The sequence below is a fragment of the Miniopterus schreibersii genome (genome assembly GCF_964146895.1).
Source record: "Miniopterus schreibersii genome assembly, chromosome: 1".
NCBI classification, from domain to species: domain Eukaryota; kingdom Metazoa; phylum Chordata; class Mammalia; order Chiroptera; family Miniopteridae; genus Miniopterus; species Miniopterus schreibersii.
This window is the reverse complement of record NC_138101.1, coordinates 11568273-11591915: the sequence shown is the minus strand read 5'-3', so window position 1 is coordinate 11591915 and position 23643 is coordinate 11568273. Positions and strand designations below refer to the sequence as shown.

The 23643-nt window shown below is 42.6% G+C and overlaps 1 protein-coding gene across 1 annotated transcript in view; it reads right to left on the bottom strand.

Annotated features, from left to right (window-relative positions):
• LOC308558658 (cytosolic beta-glucosidase-like) overlaps positions 1 to 23148 on the bottom strand; it is a gene marked incomplete at its 5' end in the record, with an annotated part of 88657 nt that extends 65509 nt beyond the window's left edge. The window contains 1 exon segment of the mRNA XM_081140588.1: positions 23091 to 23148. Within this exon segment, the coding sequence (XP_080996714.1) occupies positions 23091 to 23148 (58 nt within the window).
• Positions 23149 to 23643: the final 495 nt, after the last annotated feature.

Sequence of the window (23643 nt, the reverse complement as noted above, 5' to 3'; positions counted from 1 at the left end):
TTGCCAAAAAAACAACGCAAGGAGGAAAACAGCAGAGTAACATCTTTAACGTAACAAAAGGGGGGGGGAAATCTGTTCAACTAGAATTCTGAACCCAGTAAAAATATGTTTCCAAAATAAAAGTGAAATACTTTTCAGACATACAAAAGCTCAAAGAATTCCTTACCTGCAAGCCCTTTCTAGAATAAATTTTAAAAATTCCTTTAGGCAGAGATACCAAATGGGAATATAGATCTATACAAAGAAAAGGAGAGCATCAGAAATGGTAGCTACACGGGCAAATATGTAAGATATTTATTATTTAAATCTCTTTAATAGATAATTTATTTAAAAAAAAAACACAACAACTGGTAACAATGTAGCATAGCATTGATAACATGTCAGTATGAAATGCATGGCAACAGTAGCACAAAGGCCAGCAGGGGAGAATGGGGGTGGGCTGTTGTAAGAGTCTTCAACTGTATCACAGGACAGTAACACAGTGTTAAAAAATAACTTCACTTACATGTAAAGTGGTGTACTATCACTTGAAAATTGACTTTAACAAGTTAAAGATGTATACTATAAATCTTACAGAAAACACACACAAAAAACAGAGTAATAGCTAATAAGCCTGAAAAAATATATAATAGAATTATAAAAATAATTTTCAAGGGAAAAGAGAAGGAAAAAAAAAAAAAAAAAAAAAGATGGGTCAAATAGAAAACAAATAGCAAGCTGGCAGTTTTAAACCAAACCATACCAATAATTTCCTTAAATGTAAATTAGTCTAAACAATCGAATTCCAACAGATGATCAGATAGAATAAAAACACTACTCAGCTATATATTGCTTTCAAGAAACTCACTTTAAATATAAAGACGAAAGGTTAAAAGTGACAGTTTGAAAAATTTGAGCATGCTAAAACTAATCAAAGAAAACTGGAGTAACTCAGTGGATATCAGGGTAGATTTCAGAGCAAGAATATTACCAGGTGTAAGAAGAGCCTTTGCATATATTAAAGAGGTCAATTTATCAAGAGGGTTACAAGTATTTTTTTTTTTAATTATTTATTGAATTTAGAGAGACAGAAAGGCAGGGAGAGAAAGAGAAGAAGGGAGGAGAGAGAAAGAGAGCAAAACAAACATCCATTTGTGGTCCCACTTTTTTATATGTTCATTGGTTGATTCTCATATGTGCCCTGACCGGGGATCGAACCTGCAACCCTGGCGTACTGGGACGATTCTCTAACCAACTGAACTACCCAGTCAGGGCAAGGGAATTATAATTTTAAATGTTTATGCACCTAATACCAGACATTCAAAATACATGAAGCAGAAACTGAAAGAAACTACAAAAAATAAATCCACAATTATATTTGAATATTTTAATTAAAAAGACCAACAACGCTATAGAAAAATGGACCAAAGATGTGAATAGCTCCTTCATGGAAGGAGAAACACATGGCTAGCAAACATTTTTTAAAATGTAAGAGGTCATTAAAAATCTGGGAAATGCAAATGAAAACCACTACCATTATACACCCACACAGTTGGCATACTTTTAAAAGTTGGGCAATATGAAGCATTAGAGAGATTACTGCATGGCAGGAACGTTTATACACTGTTGGAAGGAGAGCAATATGGAAATAGGTAGTAAAGTTGAAAGAACACATACACCAAAACGCAGTGATTCATGTACCACCATGTACCCTGTTCCTACAGTGTAGGCCGGGATATATATCCATGATGAAATAACAAAATCTACACTGGAAACTGCCCAAATTTCCTTTGTCAGGGCAATGACTCGGTGGAAGTAACAAATAAACTACAGAATAGTCACGTGATGAAAGGCTCTATAGGAGCAAGAGTTAGTGAACAGCATCTATACAGATCAGCGTGGATAAATTCTCAGATGTAACATTGAGAGAAAAAGCAACTTGCAAAATTACACTCAATGTATTTCCACTTATACCATGCCCAACGCATGTAAAATTAAATAATAAATTGTTTAGCTATCCACTCTCATGTGATAAAACCAGAACAAAAGGCAAGGAATGGATAAATGCAAAATCCATACCTCTGGGAAGAAAGGTAAGGAGAACATATTAGACCGAGGGTCTAGAAATATGGTGGCTTAGGTGGATAGTATTTTTATTTATTATACTATACCCAAAAATTATAACTGCTACTTTATCCATTTTTATAATACATTTCATTGTTTATAGTAAACACAAAAAATTGAGTTTAGCTCTCTGTCAGTCCTGTATCAACAACATATATCAAGCACCGCATTCCTTCCCTCACAATAACCTTTAGGGGATGTACTATTATTATGACTACTAAGAACAAAAGGAAACTAAGACTCATAGAGATAAACTTTCCCAAAACCAGATATCATATAGCTAATAACTGTGAATGTCAAAATGTGATACACCAGTCCTACCCTTATGGACGCCAACAGATTAAACTCTATGAAGTCTATTATTGACAGCTTAGGTGAGTCTTGGGCTACATGAATTAACGTTTTACTCCACATTTATACAATTTACACAAAATTATTGCATATCCCCTTTCCTTTGAGGATCTCAAGTCGAGTTAATATCAGACACGTGAATTCTTAGACCACGCTAAGATGCGTTCCATTAACCCCATGTGAAAATACCACAGGTGAATCGAGAAGCAAGCGTTCAGGAGTTACTTCTGTCACGGGGAGTCAGACAGACTTACCCGAGAGGAAACATTTTAAGACGAGTGTTGAAAGGTGAGTAAGAGTTGTCACAGTGAACCCAATAAGGGAAAAGCGAAGGTGTCACTCAGTGGCAATGCTGAGGGCGAGATGCAGAAAGAAGGCGCTGGGGGTGCGGAGACCAGTTGGCAGGTTATTTCAATATTTTTGGCAAGAAATGATAAGCTCCTGTATTTTATTTTTTAGTAATTTGGAAGAAAATAAAACTGTCTCTGAATTCTCATCATACTAAGGCATAGAAAGCATTCCCACAAAAATGTCAAATATTGATATTACTTACAAACCTAACTATCAAAGACTTCCAAGGCTGCAACGGATTGTGGAAGTATATGGAAGCTGTAGGTGGTGACCAAAATCCTTGTGCGCTGTGCTTCACACAAAACAGGAATAATAGTGTTTGCTGTCTCGCTGCCTCCTAGGGATATGCAGAAGTTATCCCCACGCTTGTAAGTTACTGCACATTCTTTATTTGAAAGACAAAATGTGGCTAAAAATTCAAGTAATCACCATTTGTTAAGTTATGGCAAAAATATTTACTTTTACCACTAACATAAAGTGTATTGGACATGACTATTCTTTATGAAACCCTGAGGTTGTAGGGAGCAAAGATACCCTGATCTGGAAGCCTAAAAACTTTGCGCCCGGCCTGTCCGGCATGGCTCAGCGGTTGAGCATCGACCTATAATCCAGGAGATCGAGGTCGGATTCCTGGTCAGGGCACATGCCCGAGTTGCAGATTCGATCCTCAGTAGGGGGCGTGCAGGAGGGAGCTGATCAATGACTCATCATTGATATTTCTCTCTCTCTCTCTCTGCCTTCCTCTCTCTGAAATCAATAAAGATATATGTTAAAAACAAACAAACAAAAACTTTGCAGGGTCCCCGAAGTGACAAGAAAAACCACCACACTTCATGGAAACGCATTTCACGATCATGTCACAGGAGGATGGTGGGTTCCAGAAGGAATGTCTCCAAGGGAAAAAAAAAACCTGATAAAGTATCTGCTGTGTCTGAACACGTCAAGAATTAATTTACATTTCTGGCAGACAGTGTGGGGATGAATTAGGGAAAGACTCACAGAAGGGGAGGCCAACAACAACAACAAGAATTAACTCTCAGGCAAAACAAGGTCCATGCAAGAATAAAAGGACCTTAGGTAGCTCGGCTGTGCACAATATTTACATAAAACAGCAATATAAAAACTGAATGACAATTGTAAACAAAGGTTGTTAAATCACCAAACTGGAAAAAATAGAGAAGAGAAAGTTTGCTTTGCGAGCATAATGCTGTAAGCAGGCTTGAAAAAAAAACCCTCATCTTAATATAGGAAGTCAATGTTATACTTTCAACTAGAACATCAAACCATAACTGTGTATGCATGCTATTTAGAAACACCGGAGTGAGTACTAGAAAGAGATAGTGGAAAGACTCTAAAGCATTGGCTTTGGGGAAAATAAATAATAACTACAGTGGGGTGACATGAAAAACAACCTGTCTTTGTTGGTGGGTATTAAAACTCTCACAGTACTTATTTGAGTTTTTAAACTATGCACATGTTACTAAAATAAAATTTAGAATAAAGTTAGAAAAATAAAGATGACTACACGAGAAGAGAAACTGCAGGCCTAAGTCCCAAACTAGTAAGTCCTGGTTCAAGGTCAGGAGTCATACGGCGCCCTAAGGGGGATGCGCAAATGGGCAAGTGTGCTTCGGTTACCCCGAAACTGGGGCGCTAACTGTTGTTTAGCGGCGGGGTCAGCAATGAGGTCCGGCCGAGTGCAGGGCAGCCACACACAACCAAGAAATGGCCTGACCGAATGCACAGCACCTCCTCTGGGAAACACTGTGCTAATGCTGGTGGGGAGGTAAAAGGGTGGGGGAACAAAATGAAATTGTCACATTAAAAATTAAAACCAATGATAAGGCAGATTAAAGTTAAAGCTTCGGTATTCATAAAAATCATAAATCTATTAAATGGTCCTGTTGAAACAAAAGTTAAGAGGAAAAATATTTGTCATGTAAATACCGATAAAAATAGTCAATTTAGCAATATTGATATTATATAAAAACAAATACAAAGAAAGAGCATTAAACAGAACAAAGAAAAATTTTCATATTAACGAAAGTTACAGCTTACCAATGCTGTACAGTAATCATGAACTCTTGTGCATGTAACAACAGTTTCAAAATGTATGAGACAAAAGCCTGCGCTGAGCACAGGGATATATTGAAAACTCCGCTAACTCAGTGAGAGACTCTCTCTGAAACTGACAGAGAGAGAGAGAATTTGATTAACATGATTTATAAGCTTATTCTTTATGGTCCGATGACCATGGATGGTTTTGTAAATATAGGTTTATATTTATGTATGTAGATATTTACACATGTGATGCACACACATATGAAAAAGAGACAGAGATTGTTACTCATCAACAGAAAGTTGCTTCCAAACACCTTGAAGTATTCATAAATATTAGAATTTATGCATGCTACAGTCTCTGATAATTAAACAAAAAAGAAGGTAAAAAAAAAAAAAAAAACAGAGAAAAGGAAAGGAGAGATGGAGGAAGGGAGATTAACAATAAAATAAGCCAATCTAACTGCTTGGATTTAAAACAAACAAACAAACAAAGCTAAACTTTAGAGTAAACAGCAAGTGAAAGAGGAATGATTTTTAAGGAAGAATGTGTTATTAAAATTATCTTAATAAAAGGTATACACCTGAAAACAAACATCTTTAATGCAGCTAAATGCTTTAAAAGGAACGTTTCCTCAATAGCTGGAGGCTGAGGTCAGAGGCTACAGAAAGGAAGTGATCACCAGGACGAGACACTACCCATAGTAGGATGCTCCCCAGCCACGGGGAGGTCTCTGAAGAAGCCACAGACATGTCCATGAGAAAAAGAATCAGTTTTAAATATCTGCCAAAGCCACACGTTGTGAAACCACCCTAAGAACTTTTTATTACCCTCACCTTCAACTATGTCAACCTGGTTCAACTTGGTAAACAAGTTGAAATATGAGAATCCGGGAAAGAAAGAAGGGGACCCACACTCTCTCCTCCAAAAGAGCTAAGAAAGAGACTTAACCCTAAATCAGATTTGGAGTTTAAGTATTTCATAGATTAATTGTTCTAAAAAACCAAACATGAGACTGTGTTCTGCAACTAGAAGAGGCCATATGTATCAGTCAGGGTCCCAGCAGGAAACAGATGGCACTCACGCTGGGTAACTGAAGATAGCTTCATAAAAGGACTGTTTACAGTGGTGTAAGTAGGGCTTGGGGATGGCAACAAGGGATGATGCAGGACCTCAGGGCTTGCAGTAGCAGAAAACCATTAGCACCCACGAAGGGGCTAGGAGTAGAATCTTCCTAAGCCCTATAGCCAGTCCTGGCTCGCTGAAAGCTGCCTGGCAGGAGAGGAGGCCTCAGCAGAGGGACACGGCCAACCCACTGCAATCCACAGGGGAAGAGCCAGAAGAACAAATACTTTGGCTTCTCTCTCCTCCCGCCAGCCTCTACTGTCTCCTGCTAATGCTTCCCATTGATCAAGTCCAAACCAAAGCCAAAAGACCATGCCACCCATATAGGTTGGCCACCCGGGGCCAAAAACAGGGAAAGATGGAGAGTGGATCTGGATAAGCAAATAGAAAATATCCAGTTCACAATAAGACTTAAGGCCACCAAACAAACACAACCCCACTGTGTTTTCTCCTAAAGGAAAGGGGAGGGCTGACCCCACTAAGTAAAGGGTAAACCAAACCAAAACAGTACAGTGCTCTGCTTGGGCCCTGTACTGACATAACAAGTAACAGGAGGTGACTATAATTTAAATACTGATCTAGTAATCCAGAGAGGTGATAAATTCTTTTAGGAATGAAGAGTGAGAGGAAATATTTCAATCTGAGTTCTAGGGCTCAGCCTCCTGGACTCCAACCCTGTGCTTGTGTCTTTTGTTTTCTGCCGACCGTAATGTCTTTAGCTGCAAAGACTCCTCACGGTCCCCCTGCATGGACCTCAGTCCCATTTAACATCTGCGGCTTTTCATCTTAACTGCTTTTGACTCTGGGATTCTGCTGCAATTACTCTTTTATCTTTCAATTAAGTCTCTTTGCATGCAGCCCATAATGCGTGGAGCCGCTGCCTCTAGTGAAAGCCACTTTTCTCTGTCTTTGGAGAGAACTTCCCCTCTTGCTTTCCTCCGCCAGAGCACTGCATGCACCTACGCTAGCTTCAGCTTCTGATGGCCACTCTGCCAACCTGAATCTATTGAAAAGAATGCAACAGTACAGTGGGCAAAGCATCAGGATAGTAACAATAGCGATCATTGATTCAGCCCTTCTTTACAAGCACTTTACGTGTGTGGGGAAGGAAAACATTTTCCTTGACCCCCTTAGGGTTCCTGGCTGGATCTGCAAACTAGACCGACAAAGACAGGTGAACAGGAGAAAGCATACAGATGCATTTAATGTAAGGAAATGAAGACCCAAAGAAGTAGTCAGACCTGGGTACTTTATGGCAGGTGCGATGAAGGTTGGGCATCATGGAGGACTATTGTAGGTTAAGGAGCATGAGGCAAGTGCAGCAAATTGGGGTAAAACTTAGTAAAGCCTGTCTGTTAAGATTCTCCTCAGTGTCCCTGTGTTTTCAGAGCTAAAGATGCTCCTTTCCTCCAGGGATACAGATGGCACCTGTCACATGAGCGTCTTATGGCCTGTTTCAAGGGAGAAGGGTCAGGTGAAGGTCACAGTGACCTTCCTGTTACTGCTGTTTTCTCAAATTCCTTCAGCTCCCAAGGTGCCATATTTTGGGTAGCATATCCTGAACCCCATCACATGCTTTATTCCTATTGTTATCACCCCCATTTAGATATAAAGACGTCTGAATTTTCCTTGAGTTTAAGGATTTGGAAAAAGCTCACGGAGCTGGTAACTGATGGAGCTAAAATTGTAAGGTGCTGTCACTGAACTAAGACTGAACTCTTGACTACATCCTGTGGTCACTTCTACATATTAACTTATCTTTGTGACTTACTATATATGTAACCTTCAGAAATTCACTCAACCTCTCTGTGCCTCAATTTCTTCATCTGCAAAATGAAAATAATAACTCCTGGGTTGTCCTACTTAAAAAGTTGATAAAATGTATTGGATGCATTACTGGAGTTGTGCATTTAAGACTGACTCACTAGGAGGTGGTGTATAACGTTGTTGTTAATAAACAGTTTTTGTACCTACTGCTCTGAGCTATACTGTCTCCCCTGAGAAGAAGTCTCAGAGGATTAGTCCTTCTAGGAACCCACTTTGTCTTCCTGAGCTCCTTGAGGACTCAAGTCCTTGTTCTGTTTCCTGGACCAGCTGGCTGCACTGGCTCTCTGGGCCAGTGACCACCCAGACCTGCTGGGAAAGCTGCCCACACAGCTCTGGGTTCCTCTGATGCCTGCATGCAGTAGTCACTCAGCCCTCAGCCCCTTGAGGAGGGCACTCCTCCTGTTCCAGAGCTTTGGGGCCGGAGGGAATGGCTCCTGGACAAAATGCACTGTAAAAGCTGTCCCCTGGGGGCAAGTACTTTTCTCAGTGGCCTTTTTTTCTGTTTCCCTTGAATAATAATAAAATTTTCTTATTACATAACTGTGGGACAAGAGATCAAACATCAGTGCTTAAAATGCAAAAGATGCCCTGCACTCACACTGCTGCTGCCCAGAAGCAACACCCTCTGCAATACTGACATCCTTTAACGCTTTCCTCCCCCTGCTGCAGGAAAATTACAAAGAGCACCATGCAATTAATCTGTTACTTCCTAGTGACATCATGTGGGACATAAAATACTCTAAGAAACCATGACTCCTAGGACTGTGCCTGGCCTGATTCCAGAAGCAAATCAACCCAAGAATTTTATAAACGCTAATTTGATTTTCACTGTTTTCTTATCAATCAAAAATCACAGATTTTTACTGTACAGCACAACTAAGCCAAGAAGTGCGTTCCCTAAATCTATTCTATGAAATGGGCCAGGTAAATCAATTCTGCTTGTCAGTTGCATTCAAATGTCTTATTCTACTGAATTCCATTTTGGTATATTCCCTAGAATGCCTACCTAAACCTGGCATTTGTGAAAATGGACTCATGACATCCTTTTTTGACAAATGAAAATCATGGGCTTCAGACTCAGCCGGATCTTTCATCATAGGAACCATACTTAGGGATCACACATGTTGCAGATACAGAGGCATGATGCTGGGGTTTGAATGTTTGTCTCCATTTCCCAAGAGAAGTGAGAAGATCTAGGGGTGGGTAGACCTGGAGAGCCTGACCTGAAGAGAGGTGGGTCACATCCAGACACTTGCACCTGGAGAATTCTGAACCCACCAACTAATGGGGTGAGAATTCCTGACAACCTGTCTAATCATGAATGTGGAGTTTTATTTTTTCTGTAATTAAAAAAAAATTTCTGGAACTCTCACATACTAATTCACCCTGGACAACTTCACTTCTTTGAGTTGTGCCTTCATCTGTAATAATGGAAGAATTGTATAGAAAGTGTGTAAGATGTCCGGCAGGGTGGCCAATAGTAGTTGTTTAAAAAGGCAGCTATGACTGTTCTTAATATTATTCTTCTCATTTCCATGATAGCAACTTTTTTCTATACATAATTTTTAGGTTTTCAAATATCTCATGAGACTTGCTAAGGTATATTTAGATTCCTGCAATATATCCAAATGCATTTAATGACAGGCTACGTGATAAGGCAATGCTGCTGGTCTCTGTCTTTTAGAAAAATGCTGTTCAGAATCAATGAATTACAGAAATTAAAAGCCCAGCTTGAGGTATTGAGTCATAGTCCATCGCCGGAGGAGAACAGAGCCATCCATCCCCCCGAGACAGGCCTACACCTGGTACCAATGGATCTTACATACCTCTATGTGATCCGCGTTTTGTTATACTTGAAATGGTTAATTAGAAGAGGTAGGGGAATCTGAAATGTCACAGAGAGTTTCTCTGGGCCCACTGTCACGTTTCATGAATTCCTGGGCTGAACCCATTTGGATTAAGCAGTGACCCAATCCAAACAAATTGCTTCTGTGCCTCTTATCTCCTACCACCTATTTACGTCCCAGTACATCTGCATTGTGTGGCTCAGTGAGATCCATTAAGTCCTTGGGCAATGTTTACGGCTAATGTTTTTTTATTATTTCTTTGAGGCTCAGATTCCTCACAATAAAGTGATAGGAAACTATGGTGCAGACAGTGAGTAAAAGACTTCTTTTAAAAACTGAGAGGAAAAAGAAGTCTAAGATTCACGATTCCAGCCTGGGAATTCTCAGAGCAACCCCGTGGATGAGAGTCAATTCCTTGCAGGTTCTGGGTAACGATATGATTTACATTTCTTTGCAGACACCAAACGCTAAGAAAACATTAATTGCTGTCAATGCCTCTGGCTTTAAAAATATTTATAAGATTGAAATAGTTACCTGGAGGCAGACATTTTATTTCAATATCATAGGTCAGGCACGTTGGCTAACACCCCAGATAATATTGATGGACCTTCAAAATTTAAAATAATGTTTATAGAACTGATTTATTCATTCATACAGAGAGCACCCATCCCCAAGTATCTGGGACACTGAACAAGGTTTACATAAATCTGACTGTTTTTTTCCTCTGGGCCGTTTGGCTCGGTCTGGTAGACCATAAATATTCAATAATACTTTACAATGACAAAGCATTTTTTATGCAAACACCTCTAAGCACATTACTCACCAATATTGCAATCTCCTTTTTAACCTACTGGTAAAGTCACAGAAACTAATTGACTTTCTTCAAGGTCCCACCACAAATTGTTTATTTTGTAGTTCAGGTGCCCTGATCTCAGCTATAACTAAAGGGAAAAACAAACAAGCATTTGTCAGGTGCTGAAGCTGATGACCTACACTAAATATTTCTCAATTGAATCTATTAGGCAAAACGTCCTCCTTAAAGATGTTAAATGTTGTGATGCATCCAACTGAATTTTATAACTTTCATTCCAATTTGCCCGAAGGCCAGTTACCATTTTCAGAGCCCCAAGAATGACCTATTTTAATTGAATCCTGTTACAAACACTTAAACTTTTACTCTTTAATCAAATCAAGTTTCTAAATAGAAATTAAAGTAAGATCAGAAAGATAAAACTTTTCAGGGAAGTAATAGCCCAGCTGCACCAACATATTTAAGCCAAGTGAAAAGCTGGGAATTACTGCCAGATCTGGGCAAGTCTCAAACAGCTCAGGTTAACCAAGCAAAAGAATATATTTTGAATTCTTTATTTTACCTATTCTCCCAAATGTTAAAGGAACGCAGGTTAAATATAAAAAATTAATGAAATACCAAGAAAACAAGAAGACTTTTAAATCACTCACACTTGTGACAGGCTTCAGAACACACTTGCAAACACCCAACCTCAAGGGGCATAACTGACTGCCAGCCTCCACTGCTGAGCCCTAAAATCCATCACCTGTGCTGGGGTTTGCCCTGAGGCCACCCTTCCCAGGGCTGGTCCCAGCCGATGCTGATGAGTATGGCAAAGCTCCTGTGACAAGCCAGTCCCTGGAAGCTGTGTGACTCTCTGACAGGTGCCTTTGGATCAAGGATTCCCCAAAGACCTTGCAGACTTCCCTCTGCACTGTGCCAGGGTCTAAATGCTTCTCCAGCCTTCCCGTCTTCCTTTCCTCTCTCCTTCATTTATCAGATCTGCATCCCAGCCTCTCCTGGCTTCCGCTCCAGGGTCTTTCGTGGGTATTTCCTCCAACAAACTTGCATATTCAATACCATCCTGAAATCTGCTTCTTGGAGGACCCAGACTAACACACCACCTGATGGTGATGATGATGATGGTAATGACGATGATGGTGGTGATAGTCACGATGGTGGTGAAGGGCATGACAGTAAGGACTGATATTTATTGAGTTCTTTAAAAAAAATTCTAGGCCTTCTGCTAAGACATTGTCAAAATGGCTTTATGTACTACTCCCAATAAGCTCCAAAAGGTAAATATTACTCACCAGAGGGACCTAAGTCATAAAGAGGTTAAGTAACAAAACCAACACCAATTGCTTAGGAAAATCAAATTAGAGGTCTTTTTTTTCTAGGCCAGTAGTTAGTAGGTGGCATAACTACTAGATTATATTACCACTCTGTATTAATATTTTGCAGCATAAGCTTCCAGTCCTTTTGCTGGATAGTTGTTACATATTTATAATTATACTTAAAATGATAAATGTCATAAGGTAAGCGTTTTTTGTAAAAAATTGAACTTTTACTTGAGCTTTTTGATTCCTCTAAAATTTGCAATTATCTATTTCACTTCATTTATATCAGCCTAGTCCAATCACTCAAATACTGTAAGTTAACTTATTCAAATATTTTCCATATTTGTATCACATATATAAAGAGCCACTATATCAATTCTGTGAAGTTGGGGAAATTTTTCCAACCCATTAAAAGAAACAAAGGTCAAACAAGCCAAAGCCAAGTAACTTAGACAACAGGAACCATTAAAACATCCCAAATGATAATACCCAGTCTCCAATTCTAGAATTCATTGACACTATTAAATAGACCACTTAATAACAACCTAATGGATTTTCTTTCTAAACGAAACAATTGGTACAATGAAGTGCATTTAAAAAGATTTATATCCCACAAGCATCTTTCTAAGAAAGATGCTTGGAACTTGCAGCAGCTTGCTAACTCAAGAGCAGAACTTTCTGATAGCAGCAAACGCCATTTAGAATAATTTGAGATTCCTTTGATGCATAAATGGATTGATTTTTCTCAAGGTCCCCCAGGAATCACTGGGTCAGCCTTCAGTCTTGGCGGATTTCTGCTGATGTCTCAAAACAAGTCTCTAAATACAGAGTTTCCTGGAGTTTTCAGGTTAAAGACTGACTACGGTAGCTGCCAATAGTTTCTACTACTGTATGCCAACTGGCAGTACAGAGGGGTGTTCCGTCAACAAACCCCCAAAACAGACTTCCTTAAATAAATATGCATTCTACTAAGAAGAGAATGCTGGCTTTGCAAATATAACTTTATGACAAGCTACCAAGACATCCATCGCCTCCAAGCAAGTTGCCCCTGTAAGTCCCTCCCACATGGAAAGGAAAGCTGCTCTGTCCTTCACTCTGACTCCTCAGCTTACTCCATCTTCAAAGTTCCACTTCTACTGGAATTTGAATGGGGTCTGAGCAATAATTAGGATGCAATATATGTGACGACTGCCTCCAGTCTGTAGAAGTTGGGAAGACCCACTTTCTCCAACCCAGCACCAACCTTCAGCTCTGACTTTTATAGCTGGACAAGAACCAAATCCCTAAATGTTTTCTTAGCCTCTAAAACTAAGCACCCCTGCCACTCCATCCCGGAATGTCGCTACTCAGAGCTAAGCCCTCCCTTGGAACCACATAGTTCCTGCTGCACTCCTTTTGGCTATGGGTTCCACGTTGCCTTTTGTTACTTTGTTTCTTGTGAGCCTTTTCCCATCATGGTCCCCCTCTGTCACTAATAAGCTGTGTGACATTGATGATGTCAATCCATTTCCCTGGCCTCTAAAAAATAAGGAATGGACATCGATGTTGTAAAACCATGCTCCCTGGAAAGCAGTCAAGAATTGAGGAAGAAGCAATAAAGGGGGCAAAACAAACTTCTTAAAAGCCCAACTTTGATGCCCATTCAACCCCCGCCAAGGTTATTCTTGTACCCCCACCCCTCCCACCGAGTCTCCAATAGCATTTGTCTGTCTACTGTTAGAACCGTTACATCACATCATAGTCCCCCTCACTAGAATGTTGGATTCAAATGATCATTTTATTTACTTTTTATACCACCAGGCTCTATCATCCACAGTAAATAAATATCTAATGAGGATGAACTACATAGTAGTAATTCAAACAAACATTCATTTAATTGAGTTTAATTATCAATTCATGCCAGAGAACCAAGGTCTCCCAATACAACATGGACACAGACCTTTTCTGAATCTTGCCTGATTTCTCTCTAAACAAGAGAAAAGTCATCCTCCAATAGCAAGCCAACCATATCACAGTTTTAGGATGGCTGAACCTGGTTTTCATTTGAGCCAAAGGGAATGTACTGAAATGACTCGAGAAGATGTTTTGGCCTCAGCTGTGTAATATCTATCCTAAAAACCCTCAGTTCTCACTTCATGAAATCAGTTGGGTGAGAAGAGTGTGCATGGTCACATTTGCCAAGTTCTTGGTGCCTGGGGACCCAGAGGCCATCACCTGCATCCCTATACCTTGTTCTGTACACAAACACAACAGGCAAGGCCAAAGCCCCTGTGTAACATTTCACCCTGTGAAAGAGCCTTACTCTCCCACGCTCTGTCACAGAGGGGCCTGCAGTCTAGACCCGGATCATAATTTATTAGGCATATGAACCGAAGACCATCATGAGGAAATGTTACTCCTTCAAACCTCCCCAGGTGTGCATCTGCATGATGGACTACAATGACTCCAAAGCCTTCCAGATTATTGTCTTTAGAGTAAATAGTGCTTTTCCCCCCAAGTCTCAAAGCTTGTGTTTAAATGATTGTTCATGGGTGCTGGGGGAGACTTTAAGCCTTAGCTTGGTAATTCCCAATGTAAAAATGGGTAATGTTTCAAAAACCTTGTTTATGAGTCAAATGCCCAGAAACTCACCATTGCCTCTTACAATATTTTCCAAATTCCCAAGCCAACCACCCCAAATCTATTTATTTCATTACATACCTGAAGGGTATTCTGTGACACCTATCACTGTTTATAAGATTGTTCCTTAGAGAAAACGTCCTCTAAATTCCCAGTCAAGTGGCACGTAAATACATTTCTCCCTGCACTCAGGGATGCGTGGGGAAGGACGAGAGAACAGAAATGAGACGCGAATGAGCTCAGATAGTCCCAGGAATCAGAATCTGTTAATCATATACGCGCATTCCAAGGATGGCCTCTCTCCATGATGATGGCCCATTAGGGACAAAGACTGATGGCCTCCACTATCAAGAGAGAGGTTTTTCAGAATTGGAAGTGATTCCCACCCTCTCCCTGCTATGTTGTTGAAACATAAACATAGTTATAAGATTTGACATTGAATGTCTATATTTAAATTTCTCCCTCACCTCTATTAAGTACATATTGTAATTAGTATACATTTTAAATAGGTCGTAAGTGGTTGCATCATAAAAAATAGATTCCTACTTTGAATCAACTTAAAACCAAATAAACTTATAATTTCAAAATATAAAATAGGCTCTTTGAGGTTAAAAAAAAAAAAGTAAACTAGGTTGGAGGTTTTTTCCTATTATTAAAATGTAAAGGATTTTTTAAATCTCATTTATTTTGTCAATTGGTTCTGCTTAACATTCTTCAGCCCAGTCCACTCTCAATTATCCATGCTAAGGAAGGGGGATCAGTGGCCTGGATAATCTAAAACAGCAGACAATTTTAAAAGCCCTTGTGTTTGGCCCGGGCCTACTTTACAATCAAACTCTGATTATTCACACTAATGAAAAGAAGAGGAGGCACCTTGAGGAAGATCCAAAGCCAGCATAGATCTGCTCAGCGGCTTAGGGCACCTCAAGGCAGGGCCCACGCAGGGCGACAGAAGGGGAGCAGCAGAGCCGCCCACGCTGACCGCCCAGGGCAGGCGAAGCACCGGCACTCGGCGGCAGTGCCCCACCAGCACCGCTCAGGGTATTGATACTCTTTAGGAGCCTGGAGGAACGTCCAAATGCCCCAGGGAAAAAGCCATAGTACCCATGGTGCTCCAAATGGCTGGTATAAGACTAGATTGTTCATATGTACCAAACGCTTCTTTGGGGGTTCCCCTTGCCCCGCCTCACCCCCAGCCCCTAGTGCCTCTGCTAAGCTCACAGGAACACCCCGAAAGAGTAGCATAAAGGATGAAAATGAAAAAGAAAATATGCGGCAGGAGAAGATCAGCCTGGGAGGTAGGGGGCCTGGGTCTCTGTCCCCGGCCGGTCTCCGCTCCTGCCGAGAGCCAGGTGCCAACCAGGGGGGGGGGGGGGGGCGTGAGACAGCACCTGGAGGGCATGGCACATTTAAAGGGCCACATGCCCTTCACTTGGGTCAAAGAATAAGCTCCGCTTGAAGAGGAAAAGGGAGATAAAACTGGGATGTAGCCAGCGCTAATATACAGAGAGGCGGTTTTTAATGCCTCGCAAGAAGGCCAGAAATTATTCTGTAGAAGATAATCATTTTTTAATCATTGTTAACGCCTATGGTTGAACACACATAGTTTACCCAGCACTGTTCTAAGCATTTGTTGTCCATAAACACATTTAATTTTTACCACACCGAGACAGGTACTGTGACTTTCCCATTTTACAGACGATGAGACTGAGGCACTGCAGAGCTCAGATATCGCCCAAGATACACAACTGCTGGGTGGAGGAGCCAGGGTTCAGACCCACTCTGTTTGATTTCAAGGCCCATGTTGTCTCTCAGAAAATGGAATGATGTCAGAATTTTACAATGATGCCAGGCACCCTGTGCCAGAGAGGTTGGAGCGGAGCGGAGGGCGCAGCCTTTAAGGAGACAAGGGCTGCTGAGTTTCAGAACTCCGGGATTGGTAACAGTAACGGTGAGGGGGGACAGAGTCGAGAGCTTGAGAGAACACAGACTAAAAAATAATTGGCTAAAGGAAGGAGCGAATAAGAGGGAACGCCTAGCAAGAGCCCATAGTTCTGGCTTGGGCATGGGTGATGGCCCTGATAATTTTTAAAGAACCGCTCAGCCTCGTGCACCTGCGAACATACCTGGAAAGCAAGCCCTACCCCTGGGCAGGCCCAGGAAGGACCAGCACGAGTGGCGCCTTTTATCTTCAGTATGATGTTGCCGTACGTTCATCCAAATGAACAAATGTCCTGTCTTAACGGATGAAACAAGTGGTCACAGAAAGAAGTCACGTACGAATATGTGGGACGGTATATGAACCTACACTCCAAACAAATTATTGAGAGGCAGCAGATTTCTTTCTTGTTTTTCCAGGTTAAATATATTGACTCGCATTTAGTTTTCCATGTTACATCCACGTGCGGCTACAGAAAGGTAGGTAAGGGAGAAAGGGCGCCGGGAGAGTACAAAAGATGCTGACACGTTACAGCTTACCAAGATATTGATGAGTATCTCACAGAAACCAAAACCATTTTCAAATGCCAAAACCAACAGGCATTCCTTTCAGGGTGAGAAAAAATAAAATAAAAGGGTGTGTGTGCCTGAAAGTCTGTGAGTATAAAGAAAAAGACTAGAAGTACATACTCGAAATTTGAAAATTCCTCTCTGGCTAACTTTTAAATTCTATCTGTTCCTTGTTTATATGTCTTTAATGTTCCGCAATTATCTTTAGCTACTTTTATCATACGAATACTTTGTATTTCCTGAACATGTGCGATTAATATCCGTTCTGTATGCACAACTTTGCTGGTACAAAAGAACAAACAGCAGGGAGACGCTCACTGACGAGTAACCTAAATATAAGGACAGCGATGGTAGGAACACCTTTCAGCGCTGCCCGAGGCCAACTGAGACGCTGGAAAATTCGTACATGGAGAGCCCGCGCCTTGAGAATAAAGGGAGGTGATAGATGACGGAAGGTGCAGACGCGTAGAGTGGCCGACCTCGGGAGCAGATGCCAGGCGTGCCATCTTTCCCGGTCACAGCGGCCCCCTTCACCGGGAGCAGATGCCAGGCGTGCCATCTTTCCTGGTCATAGCGGCCCCCCTTCACCGGGAGCAGATGCCAGGCGTGCCATCTTTCCTGGTCATAGCGGCCCCCCTTCACCGGGAGCAGATGCCAGGAGTGCCATCTTTCCTGGTCACAGCGGCCCCCTTCACCGGGAGCAGATGCCAGGAGTGCCATCTTTCCTGGTCACAGAGGCCCCCTTCACCACGCCGTCCCTCTCTCAGTCTGCACATCTCGCTTTCTCTTGTTTTGTTTTACTGTCTGAAATTCCATGTTATCTATTCTCTTCTGAAAGCATAGGACTAGCAAATTCAGATCTCACATCCAGAGATGTCATGCTGGACATGCCAGAAATGACGAGGCGGATGATAATTGTAAAAACATGGGAAAATTCATTTGTTCACTTTCAATAATACCCCGTGGTTTGTGAGGCACTTCCTTAAATTAACACATATGAATAAATAAAGACTTTTGGTTCAAGACGGGGAATGGGGTACACAGGTTCAATTCTTTTCTCTTCCACAACCCCACTGAAATGACAGTCAATTCTTAAAAAATGAATCCACAACAGAGCTGAAAACAAAAACAAAAAATCTTCCAATAGAACGCCATATTTACTAAACAATTTCTAGATAATCGAAAGAAAATAGAACAGAATCGTCTGAGAAACTAAAACAAGGGATTAGAACATAAGCTCCCACACTGCAGATGGCTGTTTAGGGTTAAGAGGAATTTCTCTAGGGGATTGCTGGGGCCACTAGTGCAGAGAGCAGAGCAGGCCTCAGAGCAGTCATCACGGTCATTAGTAAAAGGAAACCTGTCCTATCACACTACTGGCCTGACTGGTTCCTCTCCCCACAAACAGAGCAGCATGAAAAACAAATAGCATGAAAGATAAATACCCAAATAAACAACTAGCCCAAAGGTCTCAAAGTAATATGAGAAAAACAGAATTACAAAAGAAAGATAACTTAATTTTTTAAACTAGCATTCTTAAAAATATTTGAGGAGTGAATACGTCCAGAAAACAAAACAAAGCTCCCCCAAAAGGAAGCAATCAAAGAGTAAGAGTGAGTTCCTAAAACCTAAATTATGATCGTCACCATTAAATATTCAGTAAAGGTGTTGAAAAAATAGAATGAATGAAGGTAAAGCCCAAATTAGTAACCTGGAAGAAATAGTTGAGTGAATCAAATTTCAAAGAAACACAAAAATGTAAGAAAAAGATCTCCAGTATTCACTCAATGACATTTAAAAAAAAAAAAAAAAGATCAGGAATTTTGCAGGTGAGAAATCTGAGGCTTGGAGAAGTTAAGTCACTTAACTCTCCAGTAGTCCACAGATAGAGTTGGAACATGCCAAGTGTGTTCCACTCAAAAGCCCAAGGCTGAAATTCAAACAGCATATATGAGTGTGGCCCCAAAAGTTTACCCACACTGATTCGTTAATATGGATGCCATCCTGGTCCATAGCAGTTGTTGACAACTGGGCTCTACACCTAATGGCCAATGAAGATGCTACTCTGTCCCATATCCGTGTTTACAGCTGGCATCCACACTCATCAACCAATGCGGGTGTCAATCTCGTCTACACCTATTGTTTGCAATTGGCATCTGATTGGTAATTGTATCAGTTGATAAATATTGAATATCATCCCTGCTTAAGCCTATTCTCTTTCAATGATGCCCACATCATTTCACTGCATAACCAAAAAAGGGGGCAATATTTGAGATGTTTGCAGATCTCAAATTCGAAGCTGAAGGGAAGAAATGAGGGTGCTTCCTGTCGTATCAACTTTTAAGCTATGAGAAGTTTTCTGGGAAAAGGTTCGTCTCTCTTCTTTCTTTTTCTCTACCCACCATGCTTGTTTCTGAGGTGGCCCAGACAAAAAGTAGGTGAGCCCTGTTCTAGAAGCATTCCAAGGGTAGCCAAAAGGTCAAGTCCCAAGCGGGGATGTTTAATCCAAGGGGTTTAGCAGAACGTAGGAACCAAGATACACAGCCCAAGTGGGTTGGATGGAGAAAGCAAGTGGGAAGGGGTCTAAGGAAGTACAGGACCTGCGCTGACAGCTACCGCAGTGCCTCTAGCTCAGGTTTGGGGGGATCAATGGAGTTTTTACAAGGTACCCGAGAAGAAACAGCCTCGGTAGAATCACCACAAACTGGACCTAAAACCAACTAATTCACCTGCCCTCTTTCTTCCCCCATGATTTTAGTGCAAAATTAACACCCAATTTCTCAACTACAGAATTTCATCTTTGACACAGCAAGGCAGAGAGATGGCCAACATGTGAGACCAGCCCCAATTTCTGCCAATAGACAGCCAAAGTCAAAGTTAAATCAAAACCCAGCATTACACTGGTATCCAGTGCAGCACTGAGGTGGATCACAATCGTCAAACTGAGGCCTTTGCCGTCTCAGGAACCACAAGCTCAGGCCCACCGGGAGGCGCTAACGGAGTAGTTCAGGCTTTGGGATTCCTGGGAGTTTGCAGAGCACATTCGCCCTTAAGGAGCCCTCCCTGAAATCAGTGGGAGTCATAAGCTCACAGGGCTGTAGAATTGGGTCTTAAATGTCATTTCAGAGCTCCTCCCCAGCGTACCAAGGAGAGCGTAAAGAAAATGCCACCAAGCCGCCTGCTGCTCTGTGCCTCAGATGCCCTCCGGGCAGAAACAGACGCAGAGCCCTCTTCAAGAAGGGTTAAAAATCAGGGCCTTTTTTCTGTACTTTGAAATACTGCACGGGACGCACTTCTGTAAAACGATGATTATCTGCCTTTTACCCAATGCCTCTTCATTTAACAAATGCATTTCTACAAGTTTTCCACCCCACCTAAAACACGCAAGTTTCCTCCTGCTTATACGACCTGTTTAATATTTATTAGGTTTATATTGTGCTTTCCTCCAAAAGGCGCAGGCACCACACATCCACTCATATAATAGACATCACATCACCTCATCTTTAAAACCATAAAGGGAGGTCGCGAGCGGCAGCAGAAAGGATATGAACAAGGACAGGAGGAAGGGAGACCACGGGGCTGGAGAAATATGCCACCAAGTAGACAGTGTGTCAGGAGACCCGTGATCAGAGGCTCTGCCCGGCCCCTCTCAGTCAGCCCCGCCCGCGAAGACGCTGACGGTGCCTTCACTCCCAAACCACAGAGCCCACGGACCCCCATTTCACGCAGGGGTGCCGTGTGGGCACACAGCTGAGTGGGGAAGCCGTGGAGTCTGAGTTATCGCCCAGGGCTCTCGAGAGGGTATTTCTGAAAACAGGGATTATCTACACACACAATTATGTCTTGAAAATCAGTGGAGAGAGAAACATGGTAATGTTTTAGAACACATCATTATAACAAATCACTGAAAAGTTAGATTTCGTAACTAATAAACTTCATGTTCAGTTCTCAGTTCTGCTGAGGGTGGGAGCCCCCAAAGGCTTTGCAGACTTTCAGAGGCCAGGGGAGCCCAAAAGTTCAGATTCTCAAAAATCAAAAATAAAAGCTGAAGGTGACCTTAGCTTTAATTATTATTATTTTTAAATACACCTTTATTGATTTCAGAGAAAGGAAGGGAGAGGGAGAGAGAGAGAGAGAAACATCATCGATGAGAGAGAGAGACATTGATCAGCTATCTCCTGCATGTCCACTGCTGGGGATCAAGGCCTCAACCCGGGCATGTGCCCTGACCGGGAATCGAACTGCCATCTCCTAGATTCCAGGTCGATGCTCCACCGCTGAGCCACACCCGGCGGGGCGTGACCCCAGCTCTTAAAGCCCTGGCCACGGTGATTTAACAAAGCCACACGCCGACGTCCTGCACGTCTGGTCTGTGCAGTGGTGGAAGGGAATTTAAACAGCGACTCCCCCAGCAGCCGCCGGCAGAATGAGCAAGGAGGGAGCATTTTCTAGTTGAATGTCCAAAGTTAAGTAACTAGAGCAGACAAGTAACTCGCCTGTCCGTACAGAGCAGGAGAGAATCAGCCAGGAAGAGGAACAACAATAATAATACTATTCTTGGTACTAGTGACAGTGTCCGTATTGTTAATAACAGTGTCATTGCCGTTGTCATTTCCTCGGGATGGCGTGCCAGGCGTTCTTGGGTTCCAGTTACATACGCCAAGAGGTTTCATCTCCAGAACAACCGACAAAGTGGGCATGACCTTTTCCCTAATTTCACAAATAAGGAAACGGAGACAAAAAAGTTGTTTGCCCAGAGTCGCTCAGCTGGTAAGTGCTTGAACTGGGGCTGGGGCCCGGCCCAGGAGGGAAGGCAGGAGGTGGAAACCAAGCGAGCACAGGGCAGCCGCTGTGCGAGCTCACAGAGAGAGCAGGCTCCAGGAGCCAGTTCCCCGCCCTGGACGCTGCTGGAGAAAACAGCACAATGGCAGTTTGAGGCTACAAACAAAGGCCTGAAAATCAGGCTGCAGGTAGCCGGAGCCAAAGAGCAGGGGACAAACGGCCTCCAGAGGACAGAAGAGGTGCAGTGGACAGACCCCGTGAGGAGAGGGCCTCAGAATGGACCAGCAAGGTTATCCCGGGGGCCTGAGCGAGCAGGACCTAGAAACCGGCACCCGAAAGCCACCGTCTTGTCTTGCATAACTGACGGGGTATGAATACTAGTTTTACTGTAGCGTCCTACAGCGAGTTATTCTCAGCAATCCTACATTTGCTACAACACGGATGGACCTTGAAGATATGCTAAGCGAAATAAGTCAGATGGGAAAAGTTAAGAACCAGATGATTTCACTCATATGTGGGATATACAACTGAAAGCAACAAATGAACAAACAAGAAAAACAAACTAAAAAAAAACCTCATAGACACAGAACAGTATGGTGGTCACCAGAGGGAAGGGGCTGGGAGTAGTAAAGCTAAAAGGGGGTCAGATATATGGTGACGGAAGAAGATCTGACTTTGAGTGGTGGGCATACAATGCAGTCTACAGATGATGTGTCATAGACATGTACACTTGAAACCTGTATCATTTTATTAACCAATGTCATCCAATAAATTTAATTTTTAAAAATGTAGGGATAGGCCCTAAGCCTAGGGAGTCCGGCTCCAGGGCTCATCCTCACCGGTGCCCTGCTTGCTGCTTCTAGAACCTGATTCTGTTCACTGAACCCGGCTCTCTCTGCACTCCTCCCTGTGACCCCCTCTCTGATGTGTCTGACCTCTCTCCTGACAAGGAAACAAGCCAAGGTTGTCTGTCTCGCGCTTTCATTCATCAAATGCTAGCCTATTTAGTTACCTGGTATTTTTCCAGCCAATAGAAAAAATTAGCATTTTTAGGGGGGTTAGGGCAAATATGTTCAAAAAAGCCAATGCCCAATGCCCAAAGCAGCTGGCCCAGGGTACACTGACGTCTGAGGCAAGGCCGGACCGGCTGAGCACACGGCTGCAGGCTGGCGCTCGGCCCTCCACCAGCCCCGGGTGCCTAAGGAAAGGGTCCTCGCGGAATGCGGGCCTCTTCTGCGTGCAGAGGGGCACAGTCCCATCTATACAGTTTCAGGCTCTGCAGTTCCTTCCTTTCTTTTTGCCTCCTTGCCCTGCCCTCTTCCCGAGACATGCAGAACCCACCAGGAGTCACTCAGCCCTAGCCGGAGGGGGGGGGGGGGCTCTCCTACCTTCCACCTGATACGCTGCAGTGGCTGCCCCCCATCCAAACCCCGCAGGGAAAGTCATGGTTCCAGGGAGACAGCCGGCCATCTGGGACACTCAGCCAACCGCGGCACCGTGTCCTATGGTCAGAGCAGCCCGGCAACTGTGCGAACAGTAAGTAAACTTTCACCCCTGACAGGGATCACAGGTTGCAACCGGGATGCAAATGAGCAAGGGGCCAGATTAAAGGCTCCCAGGGGGCTGGCCATTTCCTTGATAAGATGCAAGACACTCTGTACCAGAGGAGCCTTTGGACTTTCCCCTCCAGGCACTCCCAGATTCTCAACGGACTCCGACCAGCCCGGCCCTGGCCTGTTCCCTGCTTTGGTGGGTCACCCATTCATCCGATCTCTTGCCTTTTAATGAAATACATGGCCATTGCTTTTTAAATCCACATAATCTACTAGAATTTTCCCTTAGACAGTTCCTCCCAGTTCCTAATCCCCACTCCTCAGAGGTAACTATTTTCAACGTTTTTTTCTGGTACGATAGCTCCCCCCCCCCCTTATTTGAGGGAGA